The 18,299-nt window shown below is 41.1% G+C and overlaps 1 protein-coding gene and 1 long non-coding RNA gene across 2 annotated transcripts; one reads left to right on the top strand and one right to left on the bottom strand.

The window, feature by feature from the left end:
• Nucleotides 1–988: 988 nt before the first annotated feature.
• Nucleotides 989–11,839, bottom strand: LOC134190896 (uncharacterized). Its single transcript, XM_062659434.1, has 5 exons — nucleotides 10,326–11,839; nucleotides 10,212–10,262; nucleotides 4,850–5,200; nucleotides 1,277–1,360; nucleotides 989–1,206 (listed from the first exon to the last, which is right to left on the bottom strand). The coding sequence occupies exons 1-5, from the start codon at nucleotides 11,443–11,445 to the stop codon at nucleotides 989–991; spliced, it is 1,824 nt and encodes a 607-aa protein (XP_062515418.1). The 5' UTR covers nucleotides 11,446–11,839.
• Nucleotides 11,840–11,856: 17 nt separating this feature from the next.
• On the top strand, nucleotides 11,857–13,462 carry LOC134191218 (uncharacterized). The gene is made up of 3 exons (XR_009971733.1): nucleotides 11,857–11,994; nucleotides 12,723–12,844; nucleotides 12,912–13,462. It is a non-coding gene; the product is annotated as an uncharacterized LOC134191218 (long non-coding RNA).
• Nucleotides 13,463–18,299: the final 4,837 nt, after the last annotated feature.

Raw genomic sequence — 18,299 nt, 5'->3', positions numbered from 1 at the left:
TGAGGGCATAACTGTCAGTGGGAGATGTATCAAGCTACAAGCTCGAAAGCTCTATGACGATATGTCTGAGGGCGAAGAGTGCATGCTTCTTTTTCTGTATTAGTGTTATTGTTAAGTATGTCTGTTTATCCACACAAAGCTCTGCAACTTTCCATTTCAACACTTGGTGAAGGATGTTTGTAATTTTACCCCTCTAGACACCGGCATGCCGGTATGCCCCGGGGTATACTGGCACTTGCTAGACCCCGTTATAAACCGGCATGCCGTTTAAAGCGCGGAAATACAGTATATATATATATGTATGTATGTATGTATGTATGTATGTATGTATATATAGGTAGATCGAGGCCCGGTCAGATTGAAAATAGTAATGTCTCACATTATTAGCAAACTACAGACGTAAAAAGTTTGGTGAGTCGAAGCCAGAGGCGTAGCTACTTTAGTAGACATGAAACAATGACAGGTGCAGCCAGCCCCTCCCCCTTTCGACTTCCGTGTCAAATGAAAATGTCAATGCAGCTACTCCTATATTAGCTAATAGTAGACATAGGACAGTACAGGCGACGGTATTCTATCTACTATAAACGTTTTGCTAAATAAATTGCACACAACAAAAACTGTTATTAAAATCTGTTTATCATATATGTACAGTCCAGAATCAACTGGCTCGTTACAAATGTGCGCATGCGCAGTAAAAGGGTTACAGTGGTTTCGCTAGAGTATATCTACCCACGCATCATTACTAGACACACGCACGACACACGTCATTAAAAGTTTCAATACCGTCAAAGTATTTGCGCTCAACTAACCGGCATCCATTCAAAATCAAAGTTTATGTAAAAAGCAAATTCGCTAAACACTTTTCTAGCCAACACTGCACGACATCAAGCTACCAGCGACATGCAAGTTGCCTTCACAGAGAAATCACACAACCACTAGAACAAGTCATTCCGAATACCACCCATTATGCGCAATTCTTTGCAAGCCTCTAAAACTTTTCGGAGCATTTCCTTCTCGCCCACATCATCCTTATAGTACCGAGGACAGCTTGAAGTTTAACGTGTCCAGATGCCTGAGCATTAGCCTTTTCATCTATTACATCCTGCTTCAAGCCAGCCTCGAGTCCGATTTCAAGATACGAGCCCGACACGTTGTTTTTAATGACTCTAATGAGCTTCTTTCTACCCTCCTTGTCCTGAATAAGTGCTGTAAAGAAATTAAACCGATTAGAGACTTTCATAATAACTAAACGTTTCCCGCGAAAATCAGTCAGTACCCTCGTATTCACACGCAGTTGCAGGGGTTGCTTGTGCTCCATTAGTAGCCTGAACTTGACCATGTGGAGGAGCAGATGGTACAGCTAGAGTAGAATGCAATACGTATATTTTCTAGTATTACTATGCTCGGCAATAACACACACACACACACACACACACACACACACACACACACACACACACACACACACACACACACACACACACACACACACACACACACACACACACACACACACACACACACACACACACACACACACACAGCCAGCCAGTGACTTACTCAACGTGTTGTGTCACATGTTAACAGCAAATTACGTTTGAAATAATTGTTTTAGTTTATATTGTCTATATATTACCGTATTTCTTCGATTAATGCTGTAGTGTTTATTTCTAGCTAGCGATACAACTGGAGTGTTTAAACAAGGACGCCGTTTAATCAAAAAATATGGTAATATAATTTCACGTCAGTCGCATACACCAATAATTGATCAGACATAGTCTCTAACAACATTACATTTTATCACTAGCAGCTAAAACACTTGACAATATCCACATACCTAAAATACCTAAAATAGTTACAATATTTACCTGTTAAAGATCTCTTTCGAACGTGTTTCCCGCACCATGCAATCAGTACATGCACTAGAACAGAGGCGTAGGAAGCAAATTTAAAGCGGTAGGGCCTGGCCTAACGCGCGCTAGTAGTGACGTGCTTGTGACACAAAACAGATGGAGTCGGCACTCTTCGCTTGATTGCGCAACATGATGAGCTTTGAATGGCAGTTTCCTTGGCTTACTGCTCATCTTCGCACCGCTCTTTCATGCAGACACAATGTGTCCCATTTTCTTGCACTTGTGACATTCTTTCTAATACCCGAGGCCCGGATTTCCGGGCTGAAGGTAAAGTACTGTAGTCGTTCGATGACCGAGCGACCGAGCGACCTATTTATAGTCGATTAGCGCAGATGCAAATGAAGCTATTCCGACCAATAGACGAGAAGTGGTGTCACTACCGACAATAGACGAACGTGATGACATCATGAGGCTCCACCTCTCTTTGTTTGGTAGCTGCTACGAGGCAACAGCTAGAGAAGCGGCACAAACAGCGACTTAGGAAAGCCGCACAAAGAACGAGACTTTTTACATTCTTGTGAGCTGGAAAATCGGTGGTGAGCTGCTTGTTTTGCTTTACATGTATAGCATAGGTTTCCCACACACAAACAGAACAATGATCACGCCCGTTACTAATTCATGATCATCACATGCGGCGAAGATTGCCAGCCGGTCTAGCGTCGAGGCTCTCCGACTTGTAACATTTAGCACTCGGAAACAACTACATTTGTAACATGCATTTAAAAACAGCGCCTAACCTAGCTGCATTTGTAACGTTCCCACATCTAATTTTGTTTTGGCTTTGGTACACCTATGCCACGCCTAAAACCGCCCATAGTTACGACCTCAAAAGCTGCACAAAGAACCGACGAGCGAAGGTGGTAACATTATCCTTGTTCCATCAATAGCTCTAGAGTGTCATCTCCTGAAAGCCCAAAATATTATAGGTGCATGAAATCGCGTGTTTTGTTCACTGAAAATCAGTGCTACTCCTTTTGTATACCTATCTAGCCGAAAGCTGGTTTTCCTATATAGCTATGTGCTCTAGCTAGCTAGACTTTCGCTGTGCGTAGCGGTTAGTTGGTATTGTCTAGACCATTCTGTCATAGCGCGACTAATTACCTTCAAGGTGCATACTGGCCAAGGGTTTGCACTTCTAGTTAGCCTCGCCCCAGACACAGTGTGGATTGCAGCCCCGGGGCTGCAATCCACTCGTGGTGATGGCAGCGCATCCGGGACTGCAATCCACACTGCGTCTGGGGCGAGGCTAACTTCTTTCATTACCTGAGGCCCGGAAATCCGGGCCTCAAGTATAATAGTAGTCGTTCGACGACCCGACGACCCGGCGACCGACCGTATATATAGTTGGTTAGCACAGATGCAAATGAAGCTATTCCGACCAATAGACGAGAAGTGGTGTCATTACTGACCAATAGACGAACGTGATGTCATCATGAGGCTCCACCTCTCTTTGGTAGCTGCTAATGAGAATTCGGCCATTGGGAGTCCGTCCTGTACATGGCGTTTAGTCATTTGCTTTAAGGGTTTAGCACATATATTTGTACGTGTATGTTTCCCCAACAACAACCAGGAGCGAGGGTGTGTAGCTGTACCTGACTTGTAACATTTTGCTTGTTCCACAGTGTTTCTGCATAGTGGTTCTGCAGTCTGCCAGCTTGAATTTGTCGGTGTGCGTGGCTGAGCGGCCGTGGTGTTGTTGCAAAGATCACTAGTGTCGTCTTCAACAGAAATTTGGCGTTTGACGGGAATTTGCGAAGGAGAACGTGCATTGTCCATGACAGCGTCTGTTTGTCGGACGAAGCGGCTCGGCTGACCTGTAAGTACGCTAGTGCGTCTCTATTCATTTTTGTTTTACGGTATCCAAAGTCAGAGCGAACAGACCTAGCTAATCTACATGTACACGTGCATGTTTTCCCACATTTATGTTTTGTTTTGGCTCTGGGGTCACCTCATTACAACAACCAGAATTGCGGTTAGACCGACAGCTGTGTAAATACGGTACAGTGCACAGTAGGCGACGTCTAGCTAGAGAAGCTGCACAAAGACGAGACTTTCACATTCTTGTGAGCTGGAAAATCGGTGGTGAGCTGCTTGTTTGGTCTACATTTGTAACCTAGGTTTCCCACCAATACAACAAACAGAACAATGATCACGCCCGTTACTTCATCACGTAAGGCGAAGATTGCCAGCCGGCGTCGAGGCTCTCCGACTTGTCTAATGTTGTTTAGCGCTGGTGTTACCTATGCCACGCCTAAAACCGCCCATAACGACCTCAAAAGCTGCACAAACAATCAGACGCCTAGAGCAGTTGCACAAAGAACCAGACGTCTAGAGAGCGAAGGTTGTAACATTATCCTATAGGGACAAGTATAAAATACCTACCAAGAGTCTTTTAGATACATTACTGGATCAGTGGACAAGGCTTTGTCTAGAGGTCATATGCCTGTGCAAAGTGTGGCCAACAATTTGAAGTTACCTTCAGTACCGTTTGAGTTGTCATGCTTGAATAAACTAGAAATTAGACTGGTGTCTCTACGAGTAGCTTTCATGAAAATGGTGGCCCTACCTTCTGGAAAACAGCGTCATAGCGCGACTAATTACCTTCAAGGTGCATACTGGCGGAGGGTTTGCACTTCTAGTGCTTTTATTATCCTTGTGACAACGCGGCTTCAGCCACTATCTCGCAGTTTAGTGATTCTGCGCAATATGCATACATGTACCATTGAGACAGTCTGGAAGAAAGCGTAGAGTGTGGGTACGCAAGGTCACCAAAAAGCACAGTCCACCGCTTCCTACGCCACCATAGAACATTGTACTCACTACATATATCATACAAGTTCTTACAATACAGCAATTTTCCTAAAATGTTCCACACTCCAGCCAATTTTTGAAATTAACTACTCCTGCACCAATCAGAGACACCACACACTAGTAACCTCCCTTCTTCACAAACGTGACAAGAGCTTCAGTGAAAACATTGTGGGCTTGTGCCCGATTTCCCATCTCACAAAGAGCTAGAATAAGCTTACGTTGAGTAGCACCATCCGCATGCTTGCCCACCCAAGCATCCAACATTCGCTTTGCTTGCTTCTGTGGATCCAAGGGGTCCATACGCCTGATACTGTCTGTACGATTTGTATCGAAGTGGTCAGCATCAAGATTAAAAGCCAGCTCTTCCCAATTAGCGGATATTTCCCTAGCCACCTTCACCAGCTGTTGTCCTTCCACTTTACTATCAGCTTGCTGATGCAGACTCACTCCGTACTGCGGCGGTGGGTCCCTTGGTTCTATAACATTAATTAATTAATTAACTATACATCAATATCTAGCTGAATAGCGCAATATCACTATTTAGCGAGTCCGTTCTCATAGTAACCACACTAAGTAATAAATAGCTAATAAATCGATTTGATGAAATTCGAACAAATCAAAATTTGGACAAATTCCATCAAAATTGATTTCAATGTCTACAGCTCTGCTACCAATTATGTTTAAAATGTAAAGTAAGCAAACTGCCAAAAATGGCCATTCTAAATTCTAGACTAAAAACAACCAGTTGCCATGCACATTTGGCATGCACATTTGGCATGCACATTTCCAACAATTAATTAATTGGCAGTTAGTGTGACTGGGTGACTGGATAGCTAGTCTACATGTAGTAGCTAAAAGTTTAGATGTTACTGTTACTGCTAATTAAAACTTATAAGAAGAAATTTAAAAATAATTAAAAAATTAATTAATTAATAAGCCAACGCTCTCTACAATTAAAATAACAATTTCCAGTAATTAATTAAAAAGTAAAAAACTGACTTTTGAAAAGTGAGTGTTGGTTATAGTCACACTGAATATATAACAAAAAAACTAAACCCTACTTTCAAACAATTACTTTCAGTAGAGTAGTAGCTTAGGCAAGACTTACTAATTACATGCCTCCTAATCAATTATGCAGGAACTAACCAGCCCGACTATACATATGTTGTCGTTTAGAGTAGCCTAGTTCCATGCAGACCCTCTCACGCCATCGTGCCCAGTTCTCGTATGAAACGACGACGCTATATGGGAACCGAGCACGACGGCAGGAGAGGGTCTGGTACACAAGGCTAGTTTAGAGCAGAGCGTCTCTATATACACAGTACTGTACCGGTCAAAAGGATTACTCACTCGTACTAATTGCTGATTTAGACTGAATTCAATAATTTGTCATCACTGGGGCTGCATGATGAGTAATCTCATTGGTCACATTGCGTTAGTCAATGAGCGGCTACTTAAACGCTGAAAGTACATATGGTATGCATTCTCGAAAATGTGCTAGTTCCAACAATCCACGAGTTTGAACTACGTCATGGTGACGTCACACTAATGCATGACAATGCTCTCGCTCACCAGGCAAAGAGTGTTCAAAATGGCTCAAGCAAAATGGCTACAGCTCTCTTAGTCCCTGGCCAGCTCAATCACCGGATCTTAATCCAATTGAGCACATATGGGATTATCTTGCGTGTGTTGTTCAGCAGCAGTTGCCACATAAACGACAGAGCTGTGGCAATGCTTGAAGAGAGCATGGAATAATGTGCCACAAGAAAGAACACAAACCTTTGTTGATAGCATGATTACAAGAGTAAACAATGTCATAGACACTAGAGAAGGTTACATAAATTACTGAATCGCTAAACAACTAATTTTGTTAGGATAATTGTAATTACATGCCACATGTGTAAATGTTGATTTGAGTAATCCTTTATGACCGGTACTAAGACTCTGGTTTAGAACTAGCACGGAGATAATGTAAATTGCACGTGTCATCTCAAGCTGGACAGACTATAGTAACACAAGAATGCATTCTGTCCAGCTGTATGAGGTAGTGTTGTAACAGATTAGAGAAAACTCAAAATTTGTAACACTTAGAAAGCAGCAAAAACACTCTAGAAAAACTTCTATTTCTAATTCATCCGGATTAAATATTAATTCATCTGGATTAAATATTAATTCATCTACTACTATATCAGGTCCACACAACCTACATCTAAAAAGCCTGAAGAACAAAAGTCGGTGCATGTGGGTGTAGTTGACAACCTGAAAGTGTACACAATGCCTATTTATAGACAGAGCACAGTGTGGAAAACGGAATTATTTTGGCTCGGACAGACTGAGCCTTGGTAAGACGTTCTTGTATGGTGTTACATGTTTAACTAAGTGCCTCCCCTACTGCAGCCATTTTTTGCATGCAACTTTTTAAGACCAACTTCCAAGGAAGAAATGGTGCTAGAGGCAGCCGAGGTTTTCTCTGTATAAAGCATGCTAGGAGGCACCTAAGTTCATGAAATTAACAGTTACACCATTGGACAAGCCATCACGTGTTAAGAAACAAGGTTTACACTATCATAAATGCGAACGAGTAGATGTTTTGTCCAAACACGTCCCAACACTGGTGCAGTAATTGGTCAGACAAACAACACTTTTGGTGGGACACTGTCCTATGTCCTACCATTGTTTTCCACACTGGAGCTGAATACCAGCCCAAGCTAGGCTCATGTTGCAAAACACACAATTTACATACTTCCTACTCAATGTTAATATCAACCGTGATTACAACATCACACATATGACAGCCTCGGTTCCAGACGCTTTTCCGTATGTCCTATTGCATGTGACAGGTATATGGGGTCAAAAGTAGGAGGAGTGAGCGAGACCTGTCACTACAGTAGACATACGGGAAAGCATCTGGAACCTAGGCTACACATCACACAACGCCAAACAATAACATGACACGTCTACTAGAGTCGTCTACTAGAGTGATCTCCGCCACAAATACGACTTCCAATAAATCGAAGACACAGAATGTTCCCATCATACTGTAGACCACTACAGTCTGGTAGGCGCATGCACACCATTGAGGACGTAGCCAAACAGAAGTGCAGTCGCAGACATACATACACAAGAGACCTGCACGACGCCTAGAGCTAACATCCAGCCGGTCTACAGCCGAAAGACTGCTTGGACAAATACTATATACTGAACATAATATGCACACGCGCACGGGCACACACAGACACACACACACACACACACACACACACACACACACACACACACACACAGCGAGTGACTTACTAACGTGTTGTGTCACATGTTAACAGTAAATTAAGTTTGAAATAATTGTTTTAGTTCATATTGTCTATATATTACCGTATTTCTTCGATTAATGCTGTAGCGTTTATTTCTAGCTAGCGATACAACTGGGGCGTTTAAACAAGGATGCCGTTTAATCAAAGAAATATGGTAATATAATTCCACGTCAGTCCATACACCAATTGATCAAACATAATCTCTAACAGTATTAATGCATTTTATCACTAGCAGCTAAATCACTTGACAATATCCACATACCTAAAATAGTTACAATATTTAGGTGTTAAAGATCTCTTTCAAACGTGTTTCTTGCACCATGCAATCAGTACATGCACTAGAACAGAGGCGTAGGAAGCAAATTTAAAGAGGTGGAGCCTGGCCTAACGCGCGCTAGTAGGCGTGGTCATGTAGTGTGCTCTACCATGACACTGAAAGTGCTTGTGACACAAAACAGATGGAGTCGGCACTCTTTGCTTGATTGCTCAACATGATGAGCTTTGAATGGCAGTTTCCTGGCTTACTGCTCACCTTCACACTGCTCTTTCATGCAGACACAATGTGTCCCAATTTCTTGCACTTGTGACATTCTTTATCCTTGTGCCAATGCGGCTTCAGCCACGATCTCACAGTTTAGTGATTCTGCGCAGTATGCATACATGTACCATGAAGACAGACCGGAAGAAAGCGTAGTGGAGTGTGGGTACGCGAAGTCACCAAGAAGCACAGTCGCACTGCCTCCTACGCCACTGTAGAACATTGTACTCATTGCATATATCATACAACACACATTCAAGTTGACAAATTTGCAAACATACATACGTTCATATATTTCATAGTCTGGCAGCCAACCACTACACATACTGATTGTTATGTATAAAACAGCAAATATGTTTAAATAATTTAAAATTTAGATGCCCATATTAATTAGTCAATCAGTTTGTTGTAACAATGCACTATCAAAAAGTAAAACAAACTTTTAAATAACTTTACACCAGCTGCATACATATACTATAAGTAATATCATCTATTGTTAGTTTTATGTTTATTGATAGGGTAGTGTTATTACCCGAGGCCCGGATTTCCGGGCTGAAGGTATAGTAGTCGTTCAATGACCAAGCGACCGAGCGACCTATATATAGTCGATTAGCACAGATGCAAATGAAGCTATTCTGACCTATAGACGAGAAGTCGTGTCACTACCGACCAATAGATAAACATGATGACCTTTCTTTGTTTTGTAGCTGCTACTACTAGGCAAGAGCCAGACGTCTAGCTAGAGAAGCGGCACAAAGAACGAGACTTTTTACATTCTTGTGAGCTGGAAATCGGTGGTGAGCTGTTTGTTTAGCTTTACATTTGTAACATACGTTTCCAACACACAAACAGAACAATGATCACTGCCCTTACTTCATCACGTAAGGCGAAGATTACCAGCCGGCCTAGCATCAAGGCTCTCCGACTTGTAACATTTGGCACTTGGAAACAACTACATTTTGTAACATGCATTTAGAAACAACGCCTAATCTAGCTGCATTTGTAATGTTCCCATGTCTAATTTTGTTTTGGCTCTGGTACCTATGCCACAGCTAAAACCCCCACAGTTAGACCTCGAAAGCTGCACAAACAATCAGCTGCACAAAGAACCGATGGTCAAAGGTTGTAACATTATCCTTGTTCCATCACTAGTGTCATCTCCTGAAAGCCCAAAATATTGTAGGTGCATGAAATCGTGTTTTGTTCACTGAAAATAAGTACTACTCCTTTTTATACCTATCTAGCCGAAAGCTGGTTTTCCTATGTGCTCTAGACCATTCTGTCGTAGGGCGACTAATTACCTTCAAGGTGCATACTGCATGGCCTAGCTTTAGTGCTTTCATTAAAATATTTATATTGACATACTTAGATTGCAAAGACTTTCCTGTGCTAATTGGTACTTTACCTCATTTAGAATATCCTAATGGTAGATAATTGCATCAGACTACACACTGTACATACTACCAATACAACAACTTTTTTACTATTTACTATTTCAATCACTCTTGTACTGACCAATTAACTAGCTAAGCCCCAATCAGAAACTCCACATGAACATGAAATGTCACAAGATGAATGAAACATGTGATCAACAGTTTTACACTACACCTACTATCTACAACCATAACGTTTACTGACCTGGTGGTGGTGGTTCATATTGAGGCTTCCTCATTTGAGATTCTTCATCAACTAATTACAGTCAACATTAAGATGTGTGATAACTAATTAGAATATTGTGCTAAAAGTAATTACCAAAAAGATGTTGTTTGACTGTCATTAGATGCCTTAGAAAGGCAGCAGATGTGCTGGCAGCATACACATGAAAATAGTCTCCTTTGCTTGCATTAGAGCCATAGTCAGAGATGCCTTTCATGACGACTGCTTTGCCTGGTACTTCCTTTCTCTTGAAGCTCTCTTTGGCTTGATTCATAAAGTAGTAAGCTTCCATGTCTACTGCCTTCACCTTTCTGTCGGCCACGCGTGTTTTGTAATCACTCAACTTTGCCTTCAGGTTCATATCCTTGTGTGACACCGAGAGCATGGAATCAACGATAGCAATGATGTCATTTTCACGAGGAAAAATAGCTTCGTTTGCTGCATACCCTTCTCCTTCCTTAGTAGCAATGTATCTAATTTTTGATGTTGGAGATACACTAACCCAAGGAGATTTCTGTTCTAGCATTGTGTTCAGAATTTCATCATAGGTGAGACGAGTCTTATCCTTCTTCATTGTAGTCATTCCACGCAATTCCTTGTCCATCATCTTGTCCAATAGCTCTCTCTTGGTAATGCCGTTCTGTCCACTCTCCATAGCAAAGTCTAGGATGAGTTGTTGAAGATAACGAGGGCTAGGACGAACGGCCGTTTCTGGAATGTACTTCAACCATATGCATTCATCAGAATCCACGTGAACCAATTCATTGATTGACGCAAGGATACCGCTGTTGAGCTCACAGTATTGTGCTCTAGCTTGGAATTTCCCGTCTTCCTCCACTCTCCCTCCCATCTCTGCTGTTGTTCGCTTGGCGACAAACACACAACCGTGTTCCACTTGGCCATGTACGTTCTCCTCTCCAGCACAGATCCCGGGCATCACGACTACGGTAGCCGTGAAGTACTTGGCGAGATTGGAAAGCAACCTTTGACTCTCGCTCCCTCCCATTTCTGTTTGTGCGACCATGCCCACCTTCATCTCAGTAGAATTCCATCCTTCACACACTCTCACGTTGAGGCTGTTGAGATCTCTGGGATGTGTGTATTTGTTTCCAAACTTGTCGTTCGTTCCGTTTTCTAGAACTGCTTTTACGGCCTGCAGCTCTGACTCCAAAGCGCAAACGATGAGAACGTTGAAATGATCTTGAATATCCGACATGACCGAAGATCGTTGGAGCAGCAGACTCGTTCACTGTGGACGTTGATTTGCAATTGCATACAAAAGCATTCCATCCATTCCAACAAAGGGCATGCATCGAAACTCACGAGACTCACGTACGCCCACATGGCCACATTGCCCACACTTAATTAAATTATGTAAAGTTCTACGCATACATAAGAGTAGTCTCGCGTAGCCAGACCATCTCCGCCTAATAGGCGCAAATTTTCTGGGGTCCACTTCACACACACACATCCCGGATATATAGCCCGGATAAGTGTAACTTGCACGTGCACGCTAGACCATTCTCACGTGCACACATGGCTAGTAGTTCGAAATGTGTTGTTATGCTGACAGATCGTGGGAATTGCGCTTTCTCTGTCAGCAGTTACCACACTGGGTAAGCAACAGTGGCTAGTGAAAGGAGAGCCCCAATACGGGGAATGTTGGTTGCTACAAACCGTTTTCTTTGCAGAAATCGACTTTCTCGAGAAACAATTGACTCCAGAAAAGCTTTACGTGATGCAGTTATTATACAAGACGGCAGAGGTTTGTACATTTTGCTAGTTAATTGATGTTAGTTAATTAACTAATTATTAATTTATTAGATTAAAGTATTTAGTAACATTAAAGCACAATTTATGTATTTATGGTAGTATTTTTGAACTTTAAATGTGATTTAATAAATAGTAATTTTATATTATTAATTTGTTTGCGTAAGAAATGTATGGCAAGCAGACAGGATTACAGGAAGTTGTTGATCTGGACGGTCTGTTACTACAGAATACAGTTTTTCATAGAAGCACTCCATGATCCATTGTAACAATAAAATTAAAACACTCACAATGAAGATGCCTATTTCTCTAGTGGGTGCACAGTTTGCTGGACATAAAACTGGAATGACTTGTTCTGAACACTCATTCTGAACACTGTAACTACAATCTGTTCCTCTCTATATCAAGGAATATGAACAATCCAGGACATTTGTTGTTGTGAATTCAGTTAATATGTAGTGATGAGCTAATATTTAGTGGTGGAAGTTTTGATTGATGTCTACAATCAATGTTTATTAATTTATATGGTCAGTATTGATTAGTGAATAGAGTTTTAGTATTAGATGTTGTATGTGATCAATATTTATTAATTTATATACTAAATGCCGATTGATTATTGTAGTTAATATTTATTGATTTAATACATTTTATTTTCTTTGAATAATTAATACAGTCAATATTGTAAATAGAATCAAAGTAACTTCTTTATTCTGGTTGTTGCAGATTCTAGATGAGTAACCTGGATAACTTCAATTATTGCACCTGCCAGAAGACGAATGACATGTGTGGTTTAGGCATAAGTCACCTATGTTTCGATTAATTAACATTTTCTAGATCTTGATAAGGTACGTGCATGCAATGTCTCAGTTGTATGTACTGCGCTTGTAAGTCAAAGAAGGTTTCAATTTTTAGTTCATCTTTCGAGATTCTCCACAGAGTTACACAGAAAGTGCCTTTTCTTCAGGGAGCTGCCGTGACCAGTTTTCTGAAGAAATGAGTGCAACTAAGTTTGTATAGCTGCATTGCATTTTGACTTGTAGTGTATTTAGCTATTGTACTTTGTAAATTTGATAGATTATTTGCAGGATCTTTTGGGAGACCAGCCATACTGAAAGGGATTTCTGAATAATTTGCAGACATGATGTGTGTATCTATTTATATCTATAATGCTCACTTGAACGATCTGCCATACTTTGTGTCTCTGGCTGTTAGATTGGGAGTTGCTCTCAGATAGGGCTCCATATATGAGGGTTAGCTGTTAAATCAGTAATTCTGGTTTCAAAACTTGATAAATACCAAAGGGCGGTGTTTCTTTACTATGATGAGATGGAACAGTTGATGATGCATATACGTTGTTAAATACCTCACAAGTCACTTAGTGAGTAAGAGATCATGTCTGCTTGTTCATCAAATGCATGACTTACCACTTGAGCTATTAGTCATACAGAGATGTATGGGAATGATGTTTTGCACACGCCACAGCTGGTTTCCTCAAAATATGTTCTGGCTTTTGATCAGTCTTGTGATACAAAATATTATTTATGTAACCGAAGTTTCAATGACCTTCAATCTATTACAGTACTCACACTCTACTATGGTCTACTGCAACTGGGATAATGACTACAAATTTAAGGTTCATGGTTCAACATTCAAGGTGTGTTGTGTGTGTGTGTGTGTGTGTGTGTGTGTGTGTGTGTGTGTGTGTGTGTGTGTGTGTGTGTGTGTGTGTGTGTGTGTGTGTGTGTGTGTGTGTGTGTGTGTGTGTGTGTGTTGTAGTGGCTGTAACTTCATTATGAGAGTTGTTTATGGTGAGTGGAAGCATCTGGGACTTTCGGTTGGAAGTTCAAGTGTGGGATGAGCACTGGCGAGCAATGTCGTGTCGTTTGGCATTGGTCAATCACTAACGGGTATGGTAGCTTGGCAGGAAATTCTGATCATGAGTAGCGCTGGAGCCATATATATATATATGAAAGGCATATTAGCGAATTCTTAGTGTTTCCGTTTTTTATCAGTGTATGGGATAGGCGTCATGTAAAAGCGGAACCATCTGTACGTGCTACTTGTTTGTCATGCACGTGCAGGTTTCACTTTTCCCGCTCCAAAGCTCTCCAGCTAAGTGTGCGTTTAGTCCCGCCTGTTTCTTTCGCGCTCTTTTCAATTTCGCGACATGTTTGACAATTTTCCGAGCTCTTTTCTTATGGCGTTCAAGGGAAGGTTAGATAATGAAGCCGTACCTAGGCACACATACGTGTGCACGTGTATACTAGAAACGCTCTATCTGCACTCATCACGTGTACTTCTTTTTCATCGCACCTAGGTCCGTTAGAATAATTAGACATCTAAACAGGCAAGATTGTGCGAGACTGATCTTTCCCAATGTGAGTCCATAGAAGGGCCAGGTGATCACTGTGCCCATGCAAAGACACTCTCTTCAGCGACCCACACAGCAGCCCAATGATTCCCAATGCGTCTGTCTGCAGAAATCTGGCTGTTAGCATCAATCAAGAGACGGAAGACAATCAACACTCAAGCTGGTGCATTCTTATTTGGAGTGTTTGACCTTGAGGGAATTCAAGAGTTTTTGGCAATACATGAAGCCAAGTCCATTGCCTTACAGGTATGTACGTGAAATTCATTAATTAATTAATTAAATACTATTAGTTTGCTAATGCACACTTGTATCAGTTCCATGAAAGAGTATCTATTAGCAACGTTGTACACACAAATACAACACAGGTTGTTATTTTACTTGCAACTCAGTACTATACCCATATGCTACAGATTGAATGTTATGAGTGCTCAGTATATATATATATATATATATATATAAGAAGAAATAGTTGTGAGGAAAACATTGCCCAATTTCAGGGAACAGCGGTATTATAGTGCAAAATTAATTTGTGTGATATTATATGCGGAATTGCGATGAGCTTCAATTGTACAAAACCACATGATCCCCCCCCCAACAATTTTCTCTTTTTCACAGTATCATATATCATGCTTAAACTGACCACAAATGGAACTACGTATACACAAGCACAAAACATTATCATGTTACTTTTTTCTAGAGCGTACACTGTCATATCCAACTGGTAATGACTATAACTGGTTAAGATTGAGTTATCCGTACACAGCATTGTAACTGGTAAACAAACATCATAAATCTGGTAAGAAATGTCGCAGTCGTTAGATTTTGCTAGAGAGTACTTTGACATGTCATTCCCTGATCCACCTTCCAATATTCTTCACACATCCTATACACACAATGTACAATATTATGCATCTCATTCTTCAGATAAATTTTTGAATCTCTTTCTGCGCATTGTAGTGTTCTGTCTACGTGTCTAGATGATTCTAGTTAACATTTCATGTCCCATTTAATTATGAGATTATACATTACATGAACTAGTTATTGTAATCACATGTACCACACATCCTTGTTAGAGTACCTATAGCTAAAGCATGCTTCTTTTAAAGTGTGCCTACACTATTTTGTTTAGACAGTGTAGATATTAACTAATATGCATGGGTCCAGAATACCACAAATTGTATTATCTCACCACTACTCATGTTAACTGAATTCACAACTACAAATGTCGATTATTAGTACTCTGCCACCTAGTTGCAGTAAAGTAATAAAAAAACTTTGAGTTGAATGAGTTTGTTCATTAATTAAATGTCCATACTCCTGTCTAAGTGGTGTCATCCCACAGGTTATTCAAGAAGACAAGTGCATGGTTCAACGAGGTCTGTCACATTCCTGACACTTTGAATCTTAAATTCTTGAACTTGAGCAAGATACAGCAATTTCAACAAATTCTGTCGAACAAGCCAGCCTCTGCTGTGGCATTTGGTGACGTGACTAGCTACCAAATGTCTAGACTGGCATGTGACAGATGGTTGCCTGATACACTGCTTGAAGGTATGACATCGCTTCTCGATCGCTCATCACAAGATTGTCTCTGCCTTGTGCTATCTGAAGTTTGCAAATTCACGTTGAACACATCCATAGCATCAGCTCTGAACAACAGAAAGAAGATTAGACTTCTAGTCCTGATTGTCAACGTACAAATTGATGCTGTAACTGGACCTTCTGTTGCATCAATACATTGATGATTGGGAATCATTGAACAGTGGTTGCTTTAGATTTGAATTCAAAAGCTTCCTTCTATGGTGACCCATTGGGATACCCAGTTCCTACCAACTTGTTGGTAGAACTAATACAAACACTGGACTATGTAAGCACTGCCTTAGGTGAAAGAGTGGATATTCATGATTTGATTCCTATGCATAGGCCGACATTTGACAAAGATGGAAAACATGTATGCTCAAATTAAGTTAAGGCATTGCAAAAATTTCCCAATACAAACATGTACTTCTCTTTGTGGGGTTATTGCCTTTGTTTTTGTGGCAGTTGCAGCATTTTCTCCAAAGAATCTGTGGGCATACATGTGTTCACCACAGCTGTCCTTCTATTGTGACAAAGCAAAACTCAAACTTTACCTTCAACCAAGCCATTGTGCTCACTACCTGAGGAATACCTTAGCAGTATGGCTGCTTTCTGATCAAATTAAATTTTAAATATCATAGATAAGTCCATATTAGCTGATGAAAACTTGCAGTCTCAGCATCTCCAAAGCCACCATCTCAAGCAACCTGAACGCCGGAAGCTTCGCTAAGTTTGAGTAAAACTTGCAAGACCAAAGTTTCAGGAGAAAATTGCATGTAACTCTTCAGCAGCTTCACCATGCAAAGCAACTACTGATCGGCCCTTCTGCTATATGCCTGACAAAGCAAACAAAGTTGGTAGGAAAAAATTCACTCTCGCTAAGATCGTTTCAGCTAGCAAGAGGAATCCTTTCTTTTTTAATGTAACCTGATGCACTTCTAATGAGAGTCATTCACAGAGTACAGAAGCTGACGATGTCAATGAAGCTTCCATGCCTGCTGTAGAACAAGTCAGTTTATGTGAAGAGATGCACTTTAAGCACAGACACGTTTCAACAATTTCAAACTACCAGTGAAGCCAATCTAGAGCACCCACTTGATGCCAAACAAGAACGCAAATCTGATTCAGGCCTTCCTACCAGTATTATACCCTTGCTCCCTCAGCAGTACAACTATTTTGTTGACTCTTATTGTCAGCAGGAATCGGAAAGCTTCCTAGGAGCTGAAACAAGCAACTTTACTCTAGAAGCATGGACAAGTGCAAATCAAAGCAAAAGGACGATGGCTCTTTTTTAAGACTGTTCGTCATTGTCATCATCACAGGAAACAGAAAACTCTGTCACAAATGTCCACAGAAAGCAAGTGCAAACTAAAGAAAACCACCGTACATTGTTCCACACGAGATAAAAAAGTTAATGTGTCGTATCACTTTAATAGTTAGGGTATACTCACCTGAGGCATCCAGAATCTCAGACCACCCTGAATATCCTTGCCTTATTAATCTGAAGTACACACATAACCACCCAGTCCACAGTGGCCATGCACTCAGCTTTAGGCCAGTCACAGAAGCTGTGAAAAAAGCGTACGTTAGTCTCTTTGAGTCTGGCAGCTCAGCTGCCTCTGCAAGACATGAATACTTGACCTAGCTCCAACTGAAGAGTGATCCACGAGAAGTTGAGAGGACTCTTGCAGACAGAGCCATAAATCCAAATGTACAAGACGTTCAACGCCTCTTTAGAAACTGGCGATCAGACAACATTGGATCAGAAAATGGAAAGGCTAGATGTTTGAGCGACTGCTCGAGTAAGTACAACAATACAACGAGGAACATGAAAAAGAGGGTGGGCGAGTATTTCTTCAACCTTATGAAGCAGCAGCTGCAATAAATACGGATGAACCTAAACCAAAGACCAGAAAGACTGATGCCATGCCCTTCCTTTTAGCTCTAGTCACTCCTCTCATGGTCAGAGTCCATGAAATGGTCACACAAAGTGCAGAGCTAGTCTTTTGTGACTCAACAGCCAGTCCTGATAACTTGAACACAGCCGTGTTCATACTTAGCTGTGGCACATCAGTAGGAGCTCTACCACTTGCTGCAGCTATGACATCCAGTGAAGATGCTGTTACTGTACCTTGTCGGCAGGGTTTACAGCACTGTGCCACATACTGCCCAAGTGTGCATTTTTTGGAAGAGGCCCAAATCTTGGACCACTAACACTATTGACAGATGACTGTGCAAGCGAACGGATTGCTCTAAAGAGCACATGGCCTCAAGCGGAATTACACCTATGTGTCTTTTATTTTTTACAAAGTACATGGAGATGGCTTTGGAGCTCAAATTCTGGTATCTGT

This window comes from Corticium candelabrum, chromosome 15 (genome assembly GCF_963422355.1).
Source record: "Corticium candelabrum chromosome 15, ooCorCand1.1, whole genome shotgun sequence".
Taxonomy (NCBI): domain Eukaryota; kingdom Metazoa; phylum Porifera; class Homoscleromorpha; order Homosclerophorida; family Plakinidae; genus Corticium; species Corticium candelabrum.
This window is presented reverse-complemented; position numbering and strand designations above follow the sequence as displayed.

Bases quoted from the DNA above. Each gene is read 5' to 3' on its own strand.
- LOC134190896 (XM_062659434.1), bottom strand. From the start codon at position 11,445: ATGTCGGATATTCAAGATCATTTCAACGTTCTCATCGTTTGCGCTTTG. The intron at 1,361-4,849 runs GTTACTAGTGTG...ATTCTACTCTAG, and splicing joins CACGTTTGTGAAGAAGGGAG to CTGTACCATCTGCTCCTCCA. The intron at 1,207-1,276 runs GTACTGACTGAT...ATTTCTTTACAG, and splicing joins AACTGCGTGTGAATACGAGG to CACTTATTCAGGACAAGGAG.